This window comes from Accipiter gentilis, chromosome 16 (genome assembly GCF_929443795.1).
Source record: "Accipiter gentilis chromosome 16, bAccGen1.1, whole genome shotgun sequence".
Lineage (NCBI taxonomy): Eukaryota > Metazoa > Chordata > Aves > Accipitriformes > Accipitridae > Astur > Astur gentilis.
In genome coordinates this window covers 13432480-13452820 of record NC_064895.1, presented here as the reverse complement: position 1 = coordinate 13452820, position 20341 = coordinate 13432480, and the positions used below count along the sequence as shown (strand labels likewise).

Below are 20341 nucleotides of genomic sequence, written 5' to 3'. Positions count from 1 at the left end.
GATGAAGAGGCTACAATGTTAGCCCCAAATCAAACCCTCCCACCTGGGCACCAGTTACAGTGAACAGTTGACCATTACCCATTGAGTCTGACAGCCCAGGCAGTTTTTTTACTCACCTTGTAGTGTATGGAAGACTGGCTTTCCAATTCATACCTTTTTTTTTTTTTTTTTTTTTTAAGTAAGTCTTGGAAAATGCATGTACTGTTGCATTTTTTTTTAAACCTGTATAAGATGGAAATAATATTTTTGGAAAGAAGTTGCATGTATTACTCTAAACCAAAAAGCATCATGCAAATGTGAAAAGAATGTACAGAATTTAGCTTTATTGTAGTTATTAGGTCTGGACAGTTTTATTGTCAGCACGTTCATTTCATGCTGTGTATGCATGTATGCTGAGGTAGTTGAGATGGGAGAATTTTTAACTTTCAGAGCGTACACATGAATCTCACCACCTGGCATGCTGTGTATGTGAGAAGAGGAATAGTCTGTTCCCTCTGCTGGGAATTCCTCTCAACAATGTGGCCAAAATCAGATGGATAGTCTGTGTTGACTTTACCAACAGTGTCACTGCTTTCACCTTCTTTTGTAAATTTTTCTTGTCTTCTTGATGGGACTAAGTGCACTCCTGGGTTTCAGTAACTGTCTTTTTTGCAGAGATCATTTCCCTGATACCTAATTTTTTCAGTCTTCTCATATATTGCATAGGAGAAGGTAATTTCTGGAGCCATGTATGGTTTGCATCAGTTTTAAACCTATGAGGGTGCGGGGTGGGAGCTGTTCGTACGTATAAATGATATGAGTTTTTTTCAACTGCTAGCTCTTTATTGGAATTCAGTGGCATTGAGTGCAATTCTGTTTCCAGTTTTGGACCTGCCAAGATGTCTTTTCTTCTTGGGTAAAAACAAAATACCAAAATGGGAGTGCCAGTGGAGTAGGTCTAGAAACATTGCTGGTAAGCTGAGAATTGCTAGTGCCAGGACCTCCCAGGCTGCAGTGACTTGTCCAATGGTAGGATCATGCACATTTTTACCAATGCTTCATGTCTTGACTGTGATCAGTTGCCAGAAAAACTGGGATGTTCCAGTCAGTTTGTGTATGGATGGTTTTGTTAGATTAACACCAGCAGTTTCAGTTAAGTGGAGCGAGTCTCAGTCTCTCTGCCTTTTCCCTGCACGTCCTTTCCCCTGTGCACATTCTCTCTCATACCAGATACCTTGATTACTTAACAGCTAATGATAGATGCTTGCCTTGTATGATACACTTCGATCCTAACAGCCTCCAGTTTCCTTTTGATGTGCCTTTCTTTCTGCTCTTCTGCTGTTGATACTGAAGTACCTTTTGCATCTTCAATTCTGAATCTTCTGTTCTCTTATGGACTGCAAGAGAGAGCTAATCTGTAAGCCAACACCACTGAATGATTTCCTAAAGAGATACAGGTGTGCCCCTTTATAATTTGGATTTTCCAATATTTAGACTTAGCTGTGTTGTACAGATATACAGTACTTGACATGCTTGTGAGAAATATGTGCATTTAATTGTTGTGGAGTGTCTAGACTTTTTGGCAACTTTTGAGAATCTGGATGTCACAGGCATAGTAATTATCTTTTGTTTCTGTGTTGGTGAAATCTTCATGATTTGCTAAAACATTGAACCTATATTTGAGAATCTCCTAGCAAAGAGGGAAGGATGTTTTCAGTACCCATATAAAAAAGTTTTACATGTAAGAATACTAGAGCCAGTCTACAACTGTATGACACTTTCTACACACAGGGTTAATTTTCCTATCCACAACCTCCTCTTGCCCAGAGATACTTTTGTTTGGTTTGTGTTATCTGCCTGTGGAAGGTGATCACAGTGATAACAATAGTGACTGTTCAGAAGGAGGTAAGAAGAATGCTCATGCTAAAATAGGGATTTTTGTATGTCTTGCTAAAGCACTGCTTGGAAGGGACCTCTGTAGATTATCTAGTCCTGTGTCCTGAGGCGGGTTGTTTGGGGCAAGCTGGAATTGGCTGTGTCTGGCACAGGGCAGTCCCAGCTTCTCTTCACAGAGATCCCTTGTAGCTCCCCGATACCAAAACCTGGACACCTACACTCAGTACAATGGGGTTCCTGTTGGCCCATTTCTCCAGCCTGTCGAGGTCCCTCTGGATGTCAGCACAAGCATCTGGTGCATCAGCCACTCTTCCCAACTTTTTATCGGCTGCGAAGGTGCTGAGGGTTCACTCTGTCCCATTGCCAAGGTCCGTAACGAAGGGGTTAAACAGGACCCCAGTATTGACCCCTCTGTGGTACTGCACTAGTGACTGGCCTCCAGCTGGACGTTGTGCTGCTGATCACAACCCTCTGAGCCCAGCAGTGCAGCCAGTTTCAGTTCACCTCACTGTCCATTTATCTAGTCTGTACTTCATTAGTTTGTCTGTGTGGATGTTGTGGGAAGACTGTCTAAATCCTTGCTAGAGATGGGATAAACAGTGTCTCAGCTCTTCATCCACTGAGCCAGTGATGTCATCACAGAAGGCAGTCAGATTGGTGAGGCGTGATTTCCCAAATCACTTGGCATGTGCATTCCCAAAATATTAACTTGCATATAAAGAACTCATCTTAAAGAGCAAAAGTTATGGGTGTTCTGTCCTCCAGAGAGAGCTGTTCTCTTGCAGAAAGTAGTATTTTCGTTTCTTTTGATTTTTTTTTGAACATTTTTAATTTTTTTTATGACCAGACGAAAATACTACTGCTTGTTGATAGAAAATATACTTTAGAAACTAAAAGCAAAGGTATCAGTTTGAATGTATACAACATGTAGTTATAACAACATAAACTTACATGAGAGCAAAATTTCTCCCTGTAAAAAGTTGCACTGTTAGAGATTACATTATATACTGTCATGAGTAATACCATTGGTTATCCATAATGTCACAGGGAGGATTCTGTGAAGACTAGTTAGGGAATAGCTGAAGGATCAGAAAGCTTTTTTGAAAGAATCAGTGCATTTCTGTGTTGTTTTTTTTAGGGTTTTTTTTTTAACATAAAGAGCAGAAAGGATGCATCAAATATTTTTATTAATCTTACAATTAACCATTCTACTAATGAAGATTAGTGATCTTACTCTATTCTGATTGTGCATTGATTTTTATTCTTTTCAGGGAAATTGCTGGTATATAACTCCTAATGTAGCTTTTGCATTATTTAGACTAGATAACTTGAGTTTTCTATATGATACAGAGAAAAGACAGAAGAGACATCAGGAATTCATTTATTAAGCTTGTTGAAATTAACAAATTTACTGTCAAATTTACTATGTTTTACTGTTCATCATGCAGAGTAGTTGTATCCCAGAAGTTTGCTGACACAGAAGTAGGCCGATGGAAGGGTGACAGATTGTAACTGACTTTTAAAACATCCTTGAAGGCAAATAAACCAGCTTTTCTGTCTTTTATCTTCCCTGAGATGAGGCTGTCTGTTAAGAACCTGTGTTGCACGGGACAGGAATGATGGCTGTATTTGGTACACTGTCAGATGAAAGTGTGGTGTATAACTTGACTTTTTCCCAAGACTTCAGCAATAAATCTTACTGTTACTCTGAATGAGTGTGCACGTTTTAATGGCCATTTTGGTTCCTGGGCTAGATTGATTGATTTATTAATTTCTAAACAATGTGACTGAGTTACTTCAAGATGTAACAGGCTGTATTAGAGATGTCTTCAGTGGACAAATCATTCAGAAAGAAAGATATTTAACAATGTACCTTTTTTTTGGTAGCCATTTTTAATGTCTGAAATGTTTGGGGGTTTTTTGTTTGGTTTGGGTTTTTTTATCTCTTATGGGACAGGGTTTAATATCATGTTCTCCATTTTTATTGCAAGTTTACTGCGTGGTTTGAAAACCAGTCCTTCTCACTGGCAATTAAAAACTGGAAACAATGTTCCTCTGTAGTTTTTGGCCTTTTATTGTCGGTGTATGTGTATCATTTGCATCACTTCCCAATGCATCACTTTTCCTATCATTTTGATTTCAGAATGGCCAGACTCCACTCATGTTGGCTGCTGAGCAAGGCAATTTAGAAATTGTGCAGGAGCTTCTCAAGAAGGGAGCTAATTGCAACTTGGAAGATGCAGTAAGTATTAATGCTTTATGTGATGGTACCTAACAGTAGAGGAAGAAGTTGTTTCAAAAGGCAGGCAAAGAAAAGAAATTTAGGTTAATGTTGAGGGGATGGAAGAAAAAAAAAGGTCGAATATGATGACATATAAGAGAAATTTATCCAAAATCGCTTGGTTCTGTATTCCTGTGATTTGATTCTTCATAAAGAATAGGGTTATTTAAGGTGTTTTAAATGTCTGAGGGTCTTGCTAAATACTGCTGCTGTTTCTTTGGGGAAATTAGTACTAGAAAGCTATAATAATAGGATTGGTAGTAGTTGACATGAAAAGATAGGCAGAATAGAGAAATATAGCATCAGAGATGAGGTCCAAGTGATTTTTGCTTATCTCAGTGATGTTGTGGTATGTCAGGATTTTTTTTTTTTATTTTTTTTTCTTGCTTGGCTTTGGTGTTTCTCAATAAATACTGAGAGAGAATTTAGGTTAAAGGATTATATCAGGTGGAAGCCAGAAGAGTGGCAGAGAAGGGTTTCGAATTTAGGAATTGTCTTCCTGCCTTTGCAGAAGAGGTTGACCCTAGGTGAACAATGCCCAGAAAGGGTGAATAGGACAGAGGTGGTGTCAAAAAAGTTTTGAAAGGTCTGTATATTCCAGTGAAGAGTGATAAAGAGGAAAAGGATGTTGCTTGTGTGTTTTCTTCTGCACTTAGTTTAACTGTAGCAGTGTTGACATCCAGGAAAGGTCTGGTGTGAAACCTGTCATTTTAAAAAAAAAAAAAAGTATTTTTTGAGACATTTTATTACATTCGCTCTAAGTGTTAAGAGTTCCTGTACATATAAGAACAGTTACCATATAAACTGTTGCTATATTTATATGTGTATAGCACACAAAACAGTAGTCCACACCCGGACATGTTTTGAGCACTGGATGGAAGATAAGTGTAGTGCAAGAGGAAATCTATTTCCTGAAATGATCACGAATCTAAGAAGCTGTGTTCCAAATTCCCCTGCATATTAGCCTCTTGGGTGCTGTCACCCACTGTATGTGGAGACAGACCACCACCATTTTCTGTGGTCTTGGTTGCCATCTTGTCCCCACCCAGCAGTTCTCAATGTGTTGACCTCATGGTCTAATCTTTTGTACGTGTTCCTTCCTCCATAAAATTTTTAAGAAGTTAACCTGCAGTGAACTGAGGAGTGGAGAGTGATGGATATTGGTAGGGAGATCTGGAGTAGTTGTTGGTCTGTATTTTCATGTGTATAACTGGCAGGTAGTCTATGAGTTTAATCTTCTTTACCCCCCCCCCCCCCTCCCCCCCGGACAGCTTTTTTAATTGGTTGTGCATTTCCAGTTGTGGGTTAAACACTTGAAAAACAAGGTAATTATATTGAAATATCGAATATCACTTAAAAATGATTTTTCCTTTTTCTAGGATAACTGGACAGCTCTTATTTCAGCAGCTAAAGAAGGGCATGCAGCTATTGTAGCAGAGCTACTCAATTGTAATGTCAGTTTGGAGCATCGGGATTTGGTGCGTGTTGTAGTGTAAAAATAAAATAGTTTTTAGTAAGAAGAACAATTTTGGGAGTTGGAGATTTTCAGTTCTGTAAAACAGATCAAAGATCTTTTATTCTTAAGTACTCAGTGCTGTTAAAATGGAAAAGACTATATATTTAAATATTGTTTTTACAGCTGTAAAATAGTTGCTTTAGTATTAAAAAGGCAACTTCTTTTCTAGGGCTGCTTTTTTCCTTTTAATTTGCTTTGGAAAAAAGCTAAACTGAAGAACCATTTGATTTTTGGGTGTGTTTTGTGTGGATGGGGTTTTGGGGGGGGTGTTGGGTTTTGTGGGTTGTTTTTTTTTTTGTTGGGGTGGTTTTTGTTGTGGGGTTGTTTTTTTTTGTGGTGGTGGCATTTTTTTAAAGTATTCTGGTAAAATAAATGTTATCTTTTCCCAGAAGTTACCTGTCTGTATTTACTTTTTCTCTGGACAACTGTGATTATTTATATAGCAGTCTTTATTCTCAATATCCTGGAATTTGTTTTCATTCATCTTGCCAGATTTTTTGTATGGGAAGGTGGGTGCTATAGTTCAGTCCACCTAAAGAATTACAGAAGTTACTTACGTGATTAGGAGGTTAGATGGTTCTGAAGAGGTATAGACTTGTCTCCATTGACTGAAGAGGGAATTGGGTACCTGCAAGGGCTGATTTTGTTCTGCTTAAATTAGAGTATGGAAAACCAATAGGGGAGAATTCAAGTGCTTCCTTTAATTGAAGTTCCACTCTGTCTGAAGGCTGAGGCATCTTGCCACGTCCTACTAATCTAGCTTTTTCGCAAGTGTAATGTTAAATACATCTACATGGCCAGTGGTTGATTTCTAGGCCTGTGTCAGTCTGAGAGGGATATTTTACCTCCCCCAAAGTGTATTACGAAGAAACAAATAAAAATTGTGCTTAGAGTTATCAGGGGCATACTGTTATTTTTAAATTAGTTTTGGTTACCTGACCTGTCAAATGCCTTAGGTAGCGAAACCTTGTTGTCTCCTGGTTTACAAACTGAAATGAACACACCAATGCAGTTTGAAATGAATTGTTCTTATTACTCCCTTAAAAGGACACAGGATTTGCTTCTTTTTAGTGAAGAAGCAAATCATTACATAGTTCCTTTATGAAGTGCAGCTGTCTGTTACACAGATCAAAAGTAAACCCTCCATGTTAATTGATTTGGATTCTAGACTTCTGTTTTAAGATAGTGCTTTCTTTTTGGTTTGTTTGTCCAGTGATCGGATTTGTATGCACTTGAAGTCTGAATTGAGTGTTTACAGCAAATTCAGGAACATTCAGGACATGATAGTCTCCCAAGTTTTGCATACAGCAGGAAATTAGTACTTTCATAAGTGTGCTTATTATTTATCCTACATAAGTAGGATTAGAAGGTTGTGTAGTCAACCCTTACTATGTTTTGGACTTGCAAAATAGTCTTAGGACCAATACAAAATGAAATAAAAGTCATTAACTAGGTTTCTAAAGAGTATTTTTCAGTTTTTACATTTCTTTGAATTGTGCTTGCCAGGGAGGATGGACTGCCCTGATGTGGGCATCATATAAAGGCCGTACAGAAGTAGCTAAACTGCTGCTTGAGAAAGGAGCAAATCCAAACATCACAGGAATGGTAAGTTTTAGTCTTAGATGCCCCTTCTTCCCAAATGTTTGAAGTCCTGACTTGTATCCTCATCTTATTATCTTGATTAAACATTTTGCATTCTTTGCAATATAATATTAATCACTATAATTTATGTAGAAAGGGATTGCTTTAATAATCTGTATGACAGCCACTGTTTTTTTTAATTAATTTTTTTTAATTAAAGCAAATGAGTGTATAGCTCTTAATAAGGTTCAAATTAGCAGGAGAGGAAATAATAGAAAAGATAAGTAGTGTATCTAATGCTACTTGTATAATCTAATGCTACTTGTATAACAATTGTCATTTTTCTGTTCCAGTAGAAGTTAATGGAGTAACTAATGTGTGCAATTTCAAAGCAATAATTGTTTCATAATAGTTACCAAATGGGTTAGATTAATATGTACAATACATGTGAGAGAGAAGAGAATTAAAAAACTAAGTTTTGAGATTTATTTCATTTTATAAGCATTTTCTTTAAAAGTATAGACATGTTGAAACTTGAGTCAACAATTTGTTTATACTGTTGGCTCTCTGGTGTTTGAGGCAACAGTGAACAATCAAGAAAGAACACTAGTGACTTACCTTTTCTGATTGTTGATTTCATCTGGTTTGCATATGCAGCTTCTGCATGCATGACATGACTGATCTGCAGTCCTGATGCTGCATAGCTATCTGTTGCTTCTCTCTTACGTAGTAATTGTTTATATTAAGGTGAGGATGTGAATTTTTAAACCTTGTTTATGGAGTTATAAACCAAAATTGATTCAGAACAGGAGATGTCTTGCTAGATATCATCTGGACAATGTACCAGGCAATAGTTACTGATATGTAGTTAGATTTATTTCTGTATATTCCTTCTTCTATGGGTTTATTTTCTTTTGGAGCATTATGATCAATAGTGTTCATGAAAAATAATTAAGACTGATTTTACTTCATATGGTGTGGTGTTTTTTTTTGTTTTGTTTGTTTGTTTTTTTATTCTAAGCAATACAGTGTTTATCCAATTATTTGGGCAGCAGGACGGGGCCACTCAGATATAGTACATCTCTTACTGCAACATGGAGCTAAAGTGAACTGCTCTGACAAAGTAAGTTATATTAATAAAATATTTAATTTCTTTAATGCTTGATACATTTTTTGTAAAAGTAAGTTTTATTAAAGAAATAAAAATCTAGGAGTTTTTGATCGGAAAAACACCTGCTGTTATATTTTGCCCATGAGATTTGTGTTAGTGTGCTAGAGTAAGTCATTATACTTGCAAGAGGTTTTTCTGTAGTATGCTGAAGGTGATTGTGAACATTTATTTCAGTGGAGCATACTTCTGTTTTCTATGCTATTGGAAACCTTGCTATCATAGGTTGCATAGAAAAATAATTCTTACAGCTATCATTTACAAAGAAAAAGTTAAAATGGCTTTTCAGATGCTTGTGTTAATTCACAAGACCACATTGTATCTTTGTAAAAACCTAAGTAATAAAGTATATGATGAATACTAGATTGTAGGGGATACTAAATACAGAGAACAATACGATAAAATGTTATAAATGTTTTTGCAGTATGGAACCACCCCACTGGTTTGGGCAGCGAGGAAGGGTCATTTGGAGTGTGTGAAATACTTGCTGCAGATGGGAGCTGATGTTGATCAAGAAGGAGCTGTAAGTAAAAAAAACGTTCTTTTTCCAGTGATAAGGTGTGTGTGGATACATACATCTGTGTGTCCTGTTTTATAATACAAATACCAAAAAATGCATGAAACAAGATGAAATGTTGACATTGGAGTACATTACTTTCCATTTATTTGCAAACTACATGTAAGGATTATTTAAACTTCTTTGTGCCTTTTAATAAAAATATTATGTAACTAGGGAGTCGTATTGACAGTTGACACATTATGTCAAATGTAAATTTTAATAAACATAAAATGAATTTAGGTTACTGTTCTCTGAAGGTTAATGCTGTTAAAATTAATTCTGTACCCAAGCCTGGTATGTTAAACAACTTATTTCTCAGTGCTATTTGAAAAGTAAATTAAACACAAAGCATCTTTTGAAAATAATAATGGCTGTTGTGCCTTTTCAGAAGTTGGAAATTTTTTAGAGGTTTTCAGCTGCATATTGTTTTTAAATAAAACAGTGTTGTGGTTTAACACCAGTCAGCAACTAAGCACCACGCAGCTGCTCACTTGCTTCCCCTCCCCCCTCCCAGTGGGATGGGGGAGAAAATTGGAGAAAAAGTAAAACTCATAGGTTGAGGTAAGAAAGTTTAATAGAACAGAAAGGAAGAAACTAATAATGATAGTAATAACAATACTAAAATGACAATAATAAAAAAAGGATTGGAATATACAAAACAAGTGATGCACAGTATAATTGCTCACCACTTGCCAACCGATGCCCAGTTAGTTCCTGAGCAGCGATCCCCCCCAAATCCAACTCCCCCCAGTTTATATACTGGACATGACGTCACATGGTATGGAATACCCCTTTGGCCAGTTTGGGTCAGCTGTCCTGGCTGTGTCCCCTCCCAGCTTCTTGTGCCCCTCCAGCCTTCTTGCTGGCTGGGCATCAGAAGCTGAAAAATCCCTGACTTAGTCTAAACACTGCTTGGCAACACCTGAAAACATCAGTGTGTTATCAACATTGTTCTCATACTAAATGCAAAACATAACACTATACCAGCTACTAGAAAGAAAATTAACTCTACCCCAGCTGAAACCAGGACAAACAGATTTTAATTTTCTTGTTATATAAGACACTTAAAATGCTTGTCAAAATTTAAAAAAAAAGTCAGTAAAAGTGGAAAATTAGGACAAATGTTGGTATTCATATAATTATTTCTGAAGTTCTTTGTGAGCAGTATTGGCAGACCTGGGTGCTCTGATAATAATATGTTCCCATATGACAAGAAAATTATTTTACTGTGCATGTGACATTCAGGAGTTAGAATAAACTGATCTGAGCTATACTGCTTCCATTTGAAGTGTTCTCTCCTATAGTACGTAGTTTATTTCTTTTTTTAGAAAAGCATAGCAGGTGCACTTTAAAATGTAAAACTGAAGTAACATTTGGGTGGTTAAGAAAGTAAGGTCAGTGAGTGTTCTTTTGTTATTTAAACTGCTGATATAATGAGGATTTCTATATCCACTGTACAATAAAATCTGTTGTTTCTGTTTAAAGAATTCTATGACTGCACTTATTGTAGCAGTGAAGGGTGGCTATACTGACTCAGTAAAAGAAATACTGAAAAGGAACCCAAATGTAAACTTAACAGATAAAGATGGAAATACAGCTTTGATGATTGCATCAAAGGAGGGACATACTGAAATTGTGCAGGATCTTCTTGACGCTGGAACTTATGTGAACATTCCTGATAGAGTGAGTAAATATTCATCATAATTGTGGTTTTATAAATATGTAATAATAATGTATATTTAAATACCAGTGTACGCAAATTTGTGGGTACATGATTTTTCTGGCTTTCTAATTTTTCTGCCATCTAGGGGTATTTTTATGTATTGCTATTTTACAAGCCTGTTAAGTGGCAAATGTTGCTATGTGTAGGTAAAGCATAAAGTACAGAAACTACTCTTTTTCTTTGAGATTCTTGAATTGTGAGTTTCCACAGGGCGTGGAAATGATTTATGGTTGTATATTTGTCGTACGTGTAATATAAGACTAATACTGAACTAACTTGCAGGTTTGGGGTGGGGTTTTTGTGCTTTAATATGTGTGGTAGTACTGTTAACATTGTAAAACAATGGATATTATAAAAAAGAATATATTTCATTCAGCATCTACCTTTATCTCTTACAATGAAACTTTTTTGTAGGAAACTTGCATATATTAGAGGAAGACACCAGCTCTGGGTTGACATGTAAATGTAACTGTTGAAAGGTGTGCTGTGTACCTGAGCTGCGATGCATTGTTCAGTAGAGGCATGTAGCACAGGCAGTGACCAGAGCATGAATCCGCTTGCTAGCCACTCAGGGATTTATTTGGTTTCTTATATAGGTGCCTTGGATTTTCTGCAGTGTCCTCTTGATAGTCAGGTTTTTTTGAAGTGCCAGAGGCAGGCCAAGCACTGCACCCTTGGGGCTGTAGGTGGTTAGATACCTAAACTTAGGTGCCTCTGTCAAGTTCAGTGTTTTAGTTCAGAACAGTAATATGGTTTTGAGGCTGAATTCCCAATACCTAAATTAAACTGCTTGGGGCTCTAGAGAAGAGAGGAAAACCTCCTACTATTTGCCTCATGATTTTAAAAGGATTTTTGGATGTATTTTCCTATATTTCAGCTGTCAGCTTAGTGCATTTCTTAGATGGTTATGTACTGAGCTGCAGTGTTGCATGTGACAACAAATTTGATCTGAGGCATGTATCAAAGCAAAACTTCAAATATGTAAGAAAATACGTTGCAATCTCCCTTCCCACCTCTTCTGTCACAAAATTCTACAACTGTCTGTATTCCTGTGCCTTTAGGAAGGATAAATTACAGCTTCCAGTACAGCTGACTGTAATCCAAAAATACATCAAACAATGAAGTAGTCTTAGTTTCAGATGCTAGAGTAGGTTTTGATAAGGAAAATTTCTTGGTTTGCAGCCAGGTTTGTAATGGCTGTGATTGATAGGGGATCTACTACTACTGAGATTTCTAACTGAGTTCCGCAGCTGTGATTTAGCTATGCTTTTATTTATATTTCCTGTTTTATCATAAAAGAAATATTAGGTAGTTTCAGGATTTCATTTTCTGACATTTCAACATATTCTTACGTGTGTTAAAATCAGACGCCTTAAGCAGAATTGTAACTTTGTTTTACCTATGTGCAACTCCGTTTACCAAAGCAAAATGTTTTTTCTTTTGATCAATTTGAGATAAAATCAGTGTTTTGCTTCTTTTCTTTGTAACAGTGTAGTTTATAGAAACAGGATAGCAGTCAAATCTGCATAAAAAAAGGGATAAAATTCTTGAAAATTCTTGAAGATCTTTTGTCAGCTGTGAAACATCTAAAGGAGACAGCCAACATTCTTGTCTGATTGTAAAGAGGTTATTACTGTGAGTGGTTGGTCTTCCTATGAACATAGAGAACAGCTGGATTTTTTCATATTTGTTATTAATTTTAATTTGTGCTGTTATTTTTCAGGAGAGTAGTTTAAGATGGACCTATTTTGGGGGTGTTTGGCCATAAATATATAATATTTCATCCCTTTGCAAAAAAAAAAAAAAAAAAAGTCCAGAATTTTTTTTCCTATATAGCTGTTTTTTGCAGAGATAGAACTATTTTTTGTATCTTTAAAATGAGTGCAGATTTCTTGATGTAAATAGGCATAATGTATATTTTGAGGCTGTAATTTATTCTGTGTTACATTTCTTTTTGTTAAATAGTATTAATTCATCTTCAATTTTCTTTCACAATTTTTCTAGAGTGGAGATACGGTGCTGATTGGGGCTGTTAGAGGAGGTCATGTTGAAATTGTGAGGGCCCTGCTCCATAAATATGCTGATATAGATATCAGAGGTCAGGTAAGTACAACAGTGTAAATGTTAGAGTAGTTCTTAAATAGGATGTGAATTCGAATACCAAACAATTATACCGTGTTTCTAAAACCAGGGCTTTAAAATCTTGCTCAGTCTACTCTGTAGGAAACTCAGATTCCCATCAAACACATTAAAAATATGTCAAGTTGCTGTGTAGATTTTAAGATACAAGACATGTGTAATTGTAATGACTTAAGCAGCATTTTTTTTCAGTTAATTTGTATAATGGTTGAAAAGCAAAAGATTTAAATTGAACTCACTTTATCTGCACTACTTAATAGATTTAAAATAAGGAGATACTTTAAAAATCCCTTAGTATTATTATTTTAATGCTTAATATTTTAAATAACAATATATTAAAAAATGATACACCTTAGATTATATCTGTTGTCAGTGCAGTTCTGTCACTATGCTCGGTTGGTTCTTGTCTCCTTCACTAACTTCCTTTCTTGTGTTAAGCAGTGTTGTTGTCAGTGATTTCCATATTTTCTACCAAAAGCTCTCTTACTCAGCATGGTACTTTTTATTGTTACATTCAACTTGCTTTCTTTTGCTTGAAGCTATTCAAATCACTCTGCTTGCAGGTGCATATGTTCTGCCGAGTTTCAACACGAAACTAACTAGTCACCAAGAGCTGCAAAGATTCAGTGCCTGCTATTGATGTAGAGCCTTTTTGAGAAGCCAAGAAGCTTTTAGTTTGGGGGAAAAGTAGTGTTTGGATCTCTTCCTCTAACCTGCCATTGCAAACCTGGAATTGTGTGTCTCGGCTTCTTGCTGACATGGGTCTGAAAATCTGGAGCTTTTTAATGTCTTGATATGACCAAGGCAATACAAAGACAGCAAGAGGACCCACCCTCCTTGGGGACAGGGAAGCCTGTGACTTTTGGCAGTGCGAGGATATCTGTATAGTCATTTGCAGTGATTAATCTCGAAAATACATTTGTGGCCTTGTTGACACAGGAAGAGCGAGTACCATCAGAGGAAGGTTCTTCAGATTATGACCAGCAGTATATAAAAAACGGTGATGAGCGCTAGTATTTAGCAACTCCGCTGCTGTTCGGCACTGCAGCACCTGTCTGCCAGCCAGACCTGTTCTGGGAGATTTGCTGCCTGCCCAAATCTGTGATGTTCCAGAAAGACTGCTGAGTCTTGTCCAGCCTTCCAGCAACTGTGTTCCTTGCTGCTCATTCATTCATATGGACACTAGTCAGGGGAGACCTTGAGCAGATAAAACATGACTACAGGGCCCTGGGAGCAAGTGTTGGGGCAGTGGGGGGGCTCAGGCGGTGTTGCCCTCAACCCTTCTGGTAAGGGGGAAGGCCCAGCTGGGAGCATCTGGCAAACGAGTGCCTGGCTGTGCAGGAACATCTGGTAGACAAGTGCCTGGCTGTGCAGCTGATGTTGCTAGCAAGGAGGCAGCTTCCTCAGGCTGGTGTCTTGTTGGAAGCCACCTGACTGAAGGACAGAGGACATGAAACCCAGGTGACCAGAGAGGAAAGAAAATTTAGTGACCAGGCTTGTTAAACTGTCAAGAAAGGCTTTAAACTCAGTTTGCTATGAAGCCAGGTGGGAGAGTAAGAGCTGCAAATGAAAGAAGCAAGTGAGAAGTCTGCCAGTGGGATTTTGACATTCCTGCTTAGAAGCAGGTGTGTGTTCAGAGGCTTTTCTTAAATGTCTCTACACAAGTGTGCATTAAACAGAAAGAGTCGTGGTGCATTCACTAGGCTACAAAAAGATTACAGGCAAGGAAACTTCCTGGTATAGCACACATCACTGGAAAAAAAAAAAAAAAAGATGACACAAGCAGATTTGCAGCTATCAGCTGTTCCCCCTGGTTCAGCGGTACAATGTATGGCTAATCTGCATTCTGGTACTTTGTGTTGACTTTCACGTCCATCTACTTTTACAGCTTTCCAGCTTGCATAGCCTGTTTTTAGGCCAGGCAACCAGTTCAACAGTTTTATTGGGCTATACTGTAGAATTGAGACAAAAATGGAATTTTTTTTAAAGGCCTGGAAGTGGTTAGCACTTCCATGTTCTAATAGGAGAGGCAAAAAAAAAAAGCCGCCGAGAAACGTGACTTACATAATAGGGGTAAAAAAGACAACACTGGAAAAAGTTGGTTTATTTCATTAGAAAACTTGTGTATTTGAGTTACAACTGAATACTCAGACATAGTTTTGGAAACTGTGTCAAGGCAGGTTGAATCTGCTTGGATTGTTAAAGCTCTTAATATATTTTGCACAGGTTTTTAAAATAGATTTGTGTTCTCTAGCCAGATTTCTGTTCCCCCCAGCCCAAAGTTCTGCTGCTGTGCCAACTAGATTTGGTGGTGTTTCCCTTTGCCCTGAGCTGTGCTAAAATTTTCTGTATTACGTGCTGTTTTCTATATAGTCGTTGTACTTTATATACAGTTTTTACAATTAATCCAACTGAATGAAAGTACTGTTAACATTTAATACTCCCTTTTTTCAGGATAATAAGACTGCTTTATACTGGGCAGTTGAGAAAGGAAACGCTACAATGGTGAGGGATATCTTGCAGTGCAACCCTGATACTGAAACATGTACCAAGGTAAAGATTAGAACTTTAACTGAATGCTTTGTTTAACATCTGTTCTTTTCTCAACTCCTATGTGATGTTAAAATCATAATACCAAATTCGGTTTTTTGTGAAGTGTTGGTGCTTTGCATGCTGTTAAAAAAAAAAATATTCTTCTGAGACACGGAATTTATTTTCAGCAATGGTAATATCCCCTTTGTTGATAAACATCACCTACTACTAAAACTTGATAGCAGGGAAAGTGTGGATACTTTACCTCAGCATCACTGACATGACCAGCAATAAGTAGAGAGCAGGTGCTGCTGGAAACTGAGGAAAGAAGTTTCTGATATTACTAAGTGTGAAAGTTCAGTCCACCGTTTCTTGCATGTGCAGGAATAAAAACAATAGAGGAAGTAGTATGTACAGCAGTGAAATACCTTTTCAGTGAGTCTCTTTTCAAATACCTTGTATTGTATCTGAGTCTTGTCTTTCTCTGTTTGACACTGTTATTAACAGAAGTGTATTTTGTTCTGTGATTCTAATCAATCTAGAATATGGGGTCTGTGATACTTTTTGATAGTTTGCGCTGAAGTGTTATTACTTGCACAATTAAAAAATTCCCTTAAAAGTTCGGGATTTAATTTGTTACTCTATCACTAGTGTTTGCTTGGTTTTGAGTATACAGAGAAGATCTTTTTGTTAGGACTACTTTTCCCTTTTAGGATGGAGAAACACCACTTATAAAAGCAACCAAGATGAGAAATATTGAAATAGTAGAGCTTCTTCTGGATAAAGGAGCTAAGGTCTCTGCTGTAGACAAGGTAAAAAATATTTGTTTGTTTACTTCAGTGTATTTAATAATTTTAGTTTTGCAGCAGAATTTTGTAGTCAGCTGTCAAGGCTAATACAGAAAGAGAGCTTCCCATATGCTTCATGATTAAATAGACCATAATACTTAAATGCTTAATCTCCTGTATGCTTAATAATTAAATAGATCAGAATACTTAAATATAAATTAATTCCCACAATTAATATATTGATTTTTTTGTTTGTATTAGGGTACTTTTAGTAATATGAAAAGAAAAAATTCCAGGTCAGGAATAAAACTTTCACATATAAGAGTATTGATTCTTAATACACTTGAAAAAGAGCATAGAGAATGGTGGTTATTTGTTGCTGATGTTTGTTTTTGCTTAATAGACACTAAACCAGGCAACTCCAAGGACAAATACAACAGTTTATTGCTGTCCTCTTACGAATTACCTACTTTGACTGTAAACCTTTTAAATACAGGAACCTTTGTTTGATGCTTTTTTAACCTCCTAGTATTATATTTAGGGCAAATAAGTAATAATGTTGATTTGATGTAATAAGGAAACTTTTACCAGAAAGCTTTTTGGAGACGTCTCAGCAGACATTAAAATAATTCTAACAAGCAATATCTCTTGTTCCAAAGAAGTCTCTGAATTTGCTTGTAGACATTTGTTTCTAAATAGAGACTACAGTTTTCGTGAACCTTAAGATGTTACTATAAAAGTTTAAGAAAGAAGATAGTGTCTTAGATTTAGCATTATAAGAACTGCCTTCTCACAGGTCTTTTCTGGAACTTTTGTAATGCTTTTTCAAGGGGAAAAAATGCTTGCTGAAGGTGTTAATACTGTTGAGAATACCTTAAGAGGTATTTCAAGTAAATACCACATCTGAAACAATGTGGAGCATATATTCTGTTCATAATCTTAGGAATTCATGTTAGCTATTACTAGTTTTTCACTTAATTGCAGAAAGGAGATACTCCACTTCATATTGCCATTCGTGGAAGAAGCCGTAAACTTGCTGAATTACTCTTAAGAAATCCAAAAGATGGTAGATTGCTTTATAGACCCAACAAAACAGGAGAAACACCTTACAATATTGACTGTAGCCACCAGAAAAGTATTTTGACACAGATCTTTGGAGCCAGTAAGTACAACTATTTATTTAATTTTATATTTTTTTGTAATCACTTGTATATTGAGAATCCAGTTTATTCAATTCTGTATTGAAAAGTGGTAACTGTTTAGTTTTTTAAATGTTGCAACTAATGGGAAGGCCTTAAAAAAAATCAGCTGGCAAAAACATTCACCATTTAAAAGCCTAACAAAGATCGAATGTACCTTTTACTTTTGACATTGGATACTGTGTGACTTCTCTTGATAGTTTTGTTTTTACTTAGATCTTGCTTATGTAGGAATTATTTTCTTTGACTTGCTCTGATTTGGGATTTTGTTTGAGTCTTTTGTGGTAAGCTCTAATGGTTTTGATAATTACGTAACATTTATGTGGATGATGTAAAATTCCTTTGAACAAGAATGTACCAATAGTAACAGCTATTATACGGGAGGCGTATATATACAAATAAGGCGAACCTGTCATGATTTTTTGTATGAAAATTGTCATATTGAAGAGATTTCTTAAAGCAAAATTCTGTAACACAGTATTTTTATTACAGGACACTTGTCTCCCACGGAATCTGACGGTGACATGCTGGGTTACGATCTGTACAGCAGTGCTTTGGCTGATATTCTGAGTGAACCAACCATGCAGCCTCCTATCTGTGTAGGCTTATATGCACAGTGGGGAAGTGGAAAATCTTTTCTGCTCAAGAAACTGGAAGGTAGAGGTTAATTTAGCCTTTTCTGTAGGTTCAAATCTATCTATGAAAAGCATCACATGGGAGTTACTAGCTTTTGCAACAGCCGTTGGTCCATGTAATGTATCCAGTCTCTGTTTCTGTAATGAAAGGATTTAAATTTTAGCGTGGTCAGTTTATCCATTGGTTGCTTTGTTCATTTATACAATGCCAAGACAGTCTTTGAGTGTTGCTGGCTGTTGTCCTCTGGGTTTCCTGTAGCAGTGAATCTACCCTTTAGGTGCTGCTGAAAGTATGGCTGCTGAAACATGCCTCACTGGGGGTGTTTATGTGTCAAATTGGGTTCAGACCTTTTGCTGCAGTATTTATTTATTGTGCCTCCTATGTATCATCTTACATTTTTTTGAAGTTTAAGACCAAATTCCAGGATATTAATATTTTTTCTCTGTAGTGTATTTTCTGTCTCTAGTTTTCTTCCCCTATATCCTTGTTTACTTTTGGCTTTTTGAACTTTCTGAAATGACAGAGGCAGGCAAACACAGAGAGAGTCAATATTTTTCACAGTGCAAATAGGCATCTTATGTACAGAATGTTTTTCTGAGATGTTTCAGTATAATTCAAAATATTTTTACCAGTCTTGATGTTTCTTACTTTCTGTGATTCCTATGTTTTTAAAAGTTTTTATATTAGTCAAAATGGGGTCTCTGTGTTCATTTTGTTCACCTTGTGCCCCATGTCATAAAGAAAAAACAATGTGCATTTTTGACTGTGATGTTTATTGCTGATGAGCTCTTACATTTTTAAAACACTTTTTCAGTATTTTCTTCCTGTTCTTCATTCATCTTTTTATTCTAGATTGTGTATTTAATGTTTCTTATTCAATAGATCCTAAATAAGTTTCTTCAGGAATTCCTGTTTTGGTATATATGAATCAACAAACAGAAATAAACTGAAGCTTTTACATTGTACTGTTATATCTGACTATTTGAGGAATGTGGTCCAGATTTCAATGATGGGGGTTTTGGTGTTAGGGTGGGGTTTTTTTTGACAGATATGGTGGATTTATTTTTATTGCTGTCATAAAATACTTTTTACAATTTTGAAGGAGGATAGGAAATGGCATGGCTTTTAATATGCCTTTAAAAGCAGAAAATCTGCAGCAAACAGTGCAATTATTATGTATTTAAATGGTTTAATTCATTGCATGGATGAAAACTTAGGGTTTTGCACTAATGTTTGAAGAAGAATTCAAGCATCATTGTCTTTTTTTTTTTTTTGGATCAACAATAGGGAAAAGTTATACAGTCTAGTGAAAAAGTGTTTCTTTTCAAAGATGATCATTATAATACTTTTTTTGCTTTCTGTTCTGGAATGATTTAACATGTTAACTGGTCTTTGTCTTTTTGTTTTAGATGAAATGAAGACTTTCGCAGGACAGCAGATTGAACCTCTGTTTCAGTTCTCCTGGCTTATTGTATTCCTCACACTTTTGCTGTGTGGAGGTTTGGGTTTGTTGCTTGCTTTCACAGTGGATGCAAAGCTTGGAATAGCAGTGTCACTCAGCTTATTAGCAGTTCTCTACATTTTCTTTAGTAAGTCTTATTTTATATGAAGTTTGGGAAAGTTTTATCTATTTTTGGAATTCATTATTGTTTTGTAGACATGCTTTGTGATTCAGAAAAAATATTAAATATTTTTGTAGCAAATAGGATCACTTCAGACCCTTTCCTTATGTTTTGGATGTGATTTGTATGGGGGCATTCTTGAAATCAAAGGAGAATTTTGTATATTAACTTCATTATGTTACTCTTACCACTCTCGTTTTTAGCCATAACTGTTAAAAATTCATTCAACTCCTTTTACGCAACTCTGTGCCTTATCTGTTCAAACTTCATGGTTCTTTCAGTTGTGAATGTTGATTAAAATAGAGCCATAACAACTTTTTAAAATTTTTAATATTTTAGCTGTAATTTACTTTGGTGGCCGAAGAGAAGGTGAGAGCTGGAACTGGGCCTGGGTGCTAAGTGCACGGTTGGCAAGACATATTGGATATTTAGAGTTGCTTCTCAAACTCATGTTTGTGAATCCACCAGAATTACCAGAGCAAACCACTAAAGCTTTACCTGTCAGGTTAGTTATTTCATTTATTTACTCTTGAATTAATAATTCAGTTTCACTCTGATACTTTTCAAACTGTGTTTTAATGTGCATGTTTATCTTCCTATGAAAAGCTGTTGAGATAACCTGTTTGAAAAATAAAAGCCCTAGAAGATCATGTAGTTAAATTTTTCAGTGTGAAGAAGATAGTAGTGTTTTCAAGAAAACCTCTGTGCCAAAGTTGATGAAA

At 36.2% G+C, this 20341-nt stretch overlaps 1 protein-coding gene across 3 annotated transcripts in view; it reads left to right on the top strand.

Annotated features, from left to right (window-relative positions):
- Nucleotides 1–20341, top strand: part of KIDINS220 (kinase D interacting substrate 220) — an 86388-nt gene that overhangs the window by 9377 nt on the left and 56670 nt on the right. For all 3 annotated transcript variants that reach the window (XM_049818750.1, XM_049818748.1, XM_049818747.1), the window contains exons 3-15: nucleotides 4019–4117; nucleotides 5536–5634; nucleotides 7179–7277; nucleotides 8275–8376; nucleotides 8846–8944; nucleotides 10466–10663; nucleotides 12708–12806; nucleotides 15297–15395; nucleotides 16088–16186; nucleotides 17147–17324; nucleotides 17854–18018; nucleotides 19407–19586; nucleotides 19959–20124. In XM_049818750.1, the coding sequence (XP_049674707.1) occupies nucleotides 4019–4117; nucleotides 5536–5634; nucleotides 7179–7277; nucleotides 8275–8376; nucleotides 8846–8944; nucleotides 10466–10663; nucleotides 12708–12806; nucleotides 15297–15395; nucleotides 16088–16186; nucleotides 17147–17324; nucleotides 17854–18018; nucleotides 19407–19586; nucleotides 19959–20124 (1682 nt within the window). The remainder of the gene's footprint in view (nucleotides 1–4018; nucleotides 4118–5535; nucleotides 5635–7178; nucleotides 7278–8274; nucleotides 8377–8845; nucleotides 8945–10465; nucleotides 10664–12707; nucleotides 12807–15296; nucleotides 15396–16087; nucleotides 16187–17146; nucleotides 17325–17853; nucleotides 18019–19406; nucleotides 19587–19958; nucleotides 20125–20341) is intronic.